A 7132-nucleotide genomic window follows, 5' to 3' on the forward strand; every position below is an offset into this window, starting at 1 on the left:
ATCACAATGGCAATTGGAACGTGAAAGTGATGAAGCGATAACAATAATTCACGGATTGGGAAAATATCCCCAATATCTCATCTATCACATCTTTCGCAGGAACAACGTAAGCATACTGGTCACGGGCAAAAACACTTCCTTCACATCTTGAGGTTCTTTGTAAGGGTAATACATGTTATTAAGATGAATAAAGCTTAGTAAAACAATCAACTCACGTATAATTATCGGAATTAATCACAGCAAATTCACTGATATCTTAAATACTAATATAAAAAAGTAATGGTATTGATATGAAACAGGGAACCGGTAATTTAAACATGGATTGTTACTTACCTCTTAACTCGAAGACGACTACCATCAAACTGAGACGGGTATAGGCTCCCGGAGATTCGATGATTGAGCAGGCACGTGATTGGATGACACCTGCCGATGTATTTTCCCTTATATATTAAAATAAACTTTTAGATTTAAATAAATAAATAGGGCATCATTGAAATTAATTTTAAAATGTAATATTTTATATATATTCATTTAAAATAATTTAGTTTTCCAAAGAACTCGTATCATTTCCATGCGTTGCGTAATAAGTTCGATAGTTTCGATAGTAGTTGCTTTTGACTCTCCAACGTTTTCAGTGCTCTATTCAACCAAACGCCGCTAAATTCCATTATCGATCCTCCCCACTCCTTAAATTTGGTGGAATTTCTTGTCTCGTTAACCGTCAGAAGACTATGACTCATCCTCCAGTGTCATTTCAAAAATTACTTCCGCACCGTCAGTGTTGCAGTGTCTACGCCAACGGACCACCGTCCCTAACTTCATCAACATCGGCGTGCACACGGGGCACGCGTGAGTAATTCGAAAGGAGTGAAACGATGTGTGCATGTGAGGTCAGAGTAGGATGATAACCTGTTGCAAACAGCTGCTTGCTGGGAAAAAATTCACGTGATTGGCGTGGTTTAATGAGTGAGTAAAGTTTTATTATTTTGTGGGCTTTAATTGCTATCATAATCTGCATTCCATTTCTTAGTGCGCCGGTTGTCGGAAAATTTATTTCATAATTTACAAAAAATATGGTCGATTTTTAACATTTAATGACTCAATTGGATTAGTCATCCACTCAACAGCTCCTCAAGGAGTGATACTGGTGAAAATGATATTATTTCAAACTTAGGTATTCTCCGATAGATTCTAAAAAAAAAAAAGCTGTCTCGGTATTTTTTAAAATCTCTCTCTCTTATTATTGTATCTAGGTTTTATTTTCTGTATCTTATGTGCGTTTCTGCAGCATACTTCTTTATTACTGTGTTGTCGTGGTCATATTTACGTCTATCCAAACCAACCTTCGGTCTGAGGCATTGAGTTAGCGAGTGTGACATATTTTTATGAGCCCCTTAAATATACTTCTACACCCAGGGATGGGCATGATTCGTCTTCATGAATCACGAATCATGATTCGCGAATCACAAACTGTGATTTGTGATTCGTGATTCGGATCATTTTTTTTTCGTGATTCGTGAACCGTGAGTCGACTCTTTTTTTACTAGTTGAGGTGATTCGTGAGTCGAATATTTGTGATGCAGCTCACGATTCACTGACGAATCACGAATTAATTTCACTGCTGTATACGTACAAGTCAGAAGTGCAACCACTCGGATAATTCAAAAATATATTTTGCACTGTAAATTCGTTCAAATGTGACTTTCAATTGTTTTGAACAAGATGACAAGATAGAAATGAAATTTGAAAATAGCAAGACACAAGTCAAAGAAAATGTCAAGAAGGCAGTCTGGAGAAATGGCCAGTACCAGTAAGTTGTTATTGCAGTTTATGCTTACCTATAATTCTTACTCTACTTTTATTAATCATTTCACTAATTCAAATTCGTAAACACAACAAAGTGATTTTTATAATAGAATTCGTGTCATTTCAGGTGAGGTAAATCATGGTCTTAGTGATAACGTTGCTGAAGGTGGTACCAATTACCGTGCCCCATCGAATTTAATTTTTGATGGAAAATTTTTCCAAATTGTAAGTCAATCTGAGAAATATATTTCTGCCCAATGTCAGCTTTGCTTGCCTGTAAACAAAGTGGTTAAAGGAGTGGTAGGCAGCACTTCAAATTTTACTCGGCATCTTAAAGTACGAAAAAATTATCAACTTTTTATTGACAACAGTATGATTGATTCCAAATTTATTAAAATAATGCATCATCATTGCTTTTTAGTTGGTTCACAACGCATTACAAAGTTATAACAAATATAAATCACAGAAGAATGCCAAACGGACTGGTGAAATTCAGCAGAAGAAAATTACTAACTTTGTTTCTTCCAAATGCATGAGAGTGAAAATCAATAATGAAATGCTGAACAAAGATATAATGCACTACATTATTCATAGCATGAAGCCTGTCCGCACTGTGGAAGATGAAAATTTTATGCGAATGTTTCAACGTAAGTTTTCTCAGGCCAGCAAGTGGTTAAGGGAATTTATTGATAATACGATGAACTCTGTGATGGTATTTCTCACATTTCTAATGACGTCCTACATCAACTTTTTTCTAATACACTCTGTTTTTACTTTATGTGCTGATGTATTTTATCCTTTGATAGATATTGATCCTTCGGTTCAGATCATGTCAAGGAGAACAATGGGTCGAAAATTAAACCTCATGTTTGAAAATGTAAACCAAAATTTGGCAATCAAATTTACAGAAATTCAATTTATGACTTCTACTGCAGATATTTGGTCCACGAAACATAGAAGCTTCCTTGGTGTCACAGCTCATTGGGTAAATTGTAAAATAATATTATATAAAGCCTTTTGTGGTCTTAGCGTTATTTATTCATTGATCAAATATGCTAACTGATTTATGTTTCCAGATAAATGATGAAACATTGACTCGTGAAAGTGCTGTTTTATCATGTGTTCGATTTAAAGGTACACATGATTACAAGAATATAGCAGACACTCTACTCAATATTTTCATCAGTTTTGGGTTAAACAATGAGAAAGTTGCCACAATGATTACGGATAATGGGTCTAACTTCGTAAAGGCATTCAAAGAGTTTGGCTGCAGTGAAATAATAAATATAGACAGCGATGGTAATAACTTAAGACAATAATATGATACTATTATTGACGAATTTCTTACAGTACAATTTATGCATAAAAATTCAATGTCTTTGCTGAATCAGTTTTCGTATTGTTTGCAGATTTGCCCATGCATGAAGATGATAGCGACATTGAAGAGCTTTGCATTGATCTGAATTTTGGCTCAATAAATATGGCATGTGAAGATCTAGAAGAAGACAGGTTTTTACTCAAACATTTGCGGTGTTTTTCTCATACATTATCCTCAATTGCAACAACAGATTTAACAAAAATTCTCAAGAACTCTCAATCTTTGGTTAATCGCTTGCACAAATCTGTAATGGCAAAGTGTAGTTATATCTGGAATGCATCACGTAAGCCTAAATCTTCAGAAATTGTTACTGAAATTCTTGATTGTAGTCTCGTATACCCTTGCCCTACTCGGTGGAATTCACTGTTTGATGCAGTTTCTCAAATTGTAAAATTGAGGCCAAAAATGAATGATGTGTTACGGAAACTGGACATGAAGCAATTATTCTCTGATACAGAATTTGACTATATGGAAGAATTCATTGCTTGCTTGCGACCAATTGCACAAGCCATTGATGTGCTTCAAAGTGGGAACAGCTGTTTCTATGGACAACTTCTACCCACATTATTTTCAATACGCAAGAAACTTGCGGATCAGCTGGAGAAGCCCTTGCTCTATACTTTATATTTAATTCCTGAGTTGTTGACCGCTCTGAACACTCGTTTTGGCAAATATTATAATCTATCTCCAGAAGTGAATGATGCAATACTGGCAGCAGCATTCCACCCTCAGTTCAAAATGCTTTGGTTGCCAAATAATGTGAGTGATATTGATAGTAAGCGAATTACTAACCTGTGCCTAAATTGTTTGGAAGAAGTCAAGAATAATGGCACACCATCTATCCACAGTAATAGTGAAGAGGACTCAGATTTTTATGTTTTAGCCTCACCAAGTAAAAGCAAGGCATCTCGAAGTCAGTTAGAGTTTGCTTCTTTTATGGCTGATTCAGATAAAACCTTCAAATGTTTTACTCAGGGCTATCCTAATATTCGTAAACTTTTTATTAAATACAATACCCCAATATGTTCTTCTGGTCCAGTGGAGAGACTATTTTCATGGGGTAACTTTATTTTGAAACCAGAAAGATCAAAAATGTCCGACTAGGTGTTTGAGAAGTTAATATTTCTAAAAGGCAATCAACCATATTGCTGTCTCTAATAAGTTTTTTTATATGATATTGTTTTTTCTTGGGTTTCCAGCCGAGTGAGAAAATTCGTGGCTAATGTTTTTCGTAATGTACTCGTTACTTAATGTAACACTCTTCCATCGTCCTCTGAGCAGAAATGAACTGCAGGCCTTCCCTTCTGCGCTTATATAGCTGTTCAATCCGGGGGGCATTGTTGTCATCTTCTGTCCATTATTTTTTAAATTAATGGTTTCTATGAAGAGAATGGAAACAACCATTTCCAGGCCATGTTTTTAAAATTATTTGAAGTTTTTAATTTCATATCCCGAGGCAGTATGCTGAATGCCTTGATAGCAACGTTTGTAAATTTTTTTAATAATAAAAAAATAGATGAATTGATCGCCAACCTATGATTCTAAATTCCTTTTTTCCTCTTACAATTAGGGATATTAATAGAGGTTAATATGTCCAATAAGAGTGAATCAATGTATATCATAGGTAGCTCCATGTTGGTTTAAGGACGTGAAGGTAACCCAACTAACGGCATATTTTTGCATTCTTACTTTGCTAGATTTATTTTTTTAATAGTGCGGTTTAGACTAGTACATTATTGCCAGCTCTTTTTCATGCATGATATGTAGTGCATGTTTGGTGAGAATTCACCCCCTACCACACACCTTTATTTTGGCTTGCAGGATGTTGATGTACAGAAATTCTGGTAATTTATGATATCCCGTTGATTCACACTGCATCTGCACAAGTTTTAATTAACAGGCGAAAAAATTGGTATAGGTTCCCAATTATGGGACCAATGTTCATAATGTGACCATTACTTAGTGTTATTGTCAATCTGAAATGGCACAATGATTTTCCTTAAAATATGATTCGTGATTCGTGAACCGCACGAATCATATTTTAAGGAAAAATCACATGATTCATGATTCGAGATTTGAACCAAATTTCCAGGCGTGAATCGTGATTCGTGCGTCGAATCTAATTTCTTCCATGATTCGTGATTCGCGACTCGAATCAATATTAGGTGATTCGTGCCCAACCCTGTCTACACCCCATCCGAAATTTTCAATGGCGAACTACGTGCCGTCACCATAGTAATGGGCAACCCCGATTGATATTCCCTGAATTTATCCGGTTGCATTGGATGGACTATCTGCATTGTTTTTCACTATTCAGTCCCAAAAGAGTTTTCAGTATTTCTTAGATTTCTCGAGTCACATCCCTGTTTCTCAGAAATATTCAATTAGTATCCAAAAAATGTGGTCATTAATTGACATTTTCAATTGCCGTTTTTTGCATTTAATCATCTCATCATCAGTTATGTAGATAACGGTAATTTACTCAAACCATAAGATTCATACTATAATTATCTGGTATACCAACTTCCAAAAACTTTTCTCATATCGTTCCCTTTTGTGTAATTTTGCAGTAACGCTGAACTAAGAGTTTTTCTGGATGTTAATCCTAGTGTTCGTCGGGGCTACTGTCACAGATATTACCATGAAGTGAGGAGAAATTTGGTGCGAGAAGAACATATGGTACGAGCACGCCGGTGGAGCAGAAATTCACTGAAATAATCCTGAATACGTGAAAGAAAAAATTAATTGTCATATACATTTCAAGTGTAATTGGAGTTTGTACAGGACTACCAATCCCCTTCCAGGCTCTACGTCGTCTCACTCTCACAAATCTGAAGACAAAATCCTTCAAAAACAGACGACTCACCTCCTGTCCCGTAACTCTCAATTCTTCTCTCAATAGCCCACTATGTCTCGCTGGCGGCACTCTACACCCAACATAAGTGATATCTTTGGCAACATTTCACAGTGTTTGGTGGTTATTCTAAAATTAGTGGGTACCGCAGAATAGCTCAGTAGATATAAGGACGGGGAATAGGATAACTCTATACAAACACCCTTGTAGAGTGTTCCCTCTTGGGAAGTAAATTTATCCTTCATTAAAGTCTATTTATGGCTATTTCCCTTGCTAACTTTCGCCATTCCCGCATTAGTACTGAGGTTGGGGTTTCAAAGTTGACATAAGATTATTGGAATTGCGCGTCTCTTGTATGTCATGGAAGAAAAATAGCGAAATTTTGATTGTATTCACTTTAAGGGCCTGTTTACACGGTTCATTAACACGAACGGGATAATGTCTAAATGTATGAACGCGAGAATGAACGCCAAAATGCACCGTGTAACCACCCAACTTGTGCGAATGCATGCACAGAAAATAGAACCTGTTCTAATTTGGTTCATGCATTCGTTCATGTTCCGTTCTGGTCCACAAAAATCATTCATGCAAACAGACATTAACTCGTGCGTGTTAATGTATCGTGTAAACAGGCCTTAACACATGTCCTCCGCCGATGCAATCCCCAGAAGTAACAAGTGACTATCAGACCGATTTTCCTTCTTCCGCGACCTTCAATTCTCAGCACATGTATAAGGAACCGTTTGAGTCCCCACCTCAATACCCCTTCCTCACACCTACCACAACCGTCGACCTCAAATTTGTATAAATGGCCTCGCCTCCAACTCAAAATCCCCAACCCCCGTTTCTTTCCAGCTGATTGCATCCGTTCAAAGTACAGTACAGTAGAGCGTTGCTATATAATCAGAATTGTTTAGGGATCAAGTCCACATTATCAAAAAGTTTGGATATACCTTAAACATGAAGAAAAATTCGATAAAAATTTTGAATTCACTATGGTCATGTCGTTATATAACTATAGTCGGGAAATAAAACCATTTTGTATTAACTTTTTACGCAGTTTGTCAATGAAGCATTCCTATACATGTATGTAT

General features: G+C 36.3%; 1 protein-coding gene across 1 annotated transcript; it reads left to right on the top strand.

Annotated features, from left to right (window-relative positions):
- Positions 1–1429: 1429 nt before the first annotated feature.
- On the top strand, positions 1430–4288 carry LOC124173609. The gene is made up of 6 exons (XM_046553030.1): positions 1430–1810; positions 1934–2142; positions 2228–2453; positions 2613–2791; positions 2883–3105; positions 3216–4288. Exons 1-6 carry the CDS (start codon positions 1774–1776, stop codon positions 4286–4288), a joined length of 1947 nt encoding a protein of 648 aa, XP_046408986.1. The 5' UTR covers positions 1430–1773.
- The last annotated feature ends 2844 nt before the right edge of the window (positions 4289–7132 follow it).

Source organism: Ischnura elegans, unplaced genomic scaffold, assembly GCF_921293095.1.
Source record: "Ischnura elegans unplaced genomic scaffold, ioIscEleg1.1, whole genome shotgun sequence".
NCBI lineage: Eukaryota > Metazoa > Arthropoda > Insecta > Odonata > Coenagrionidae > Ischnura > Ischnura elegans.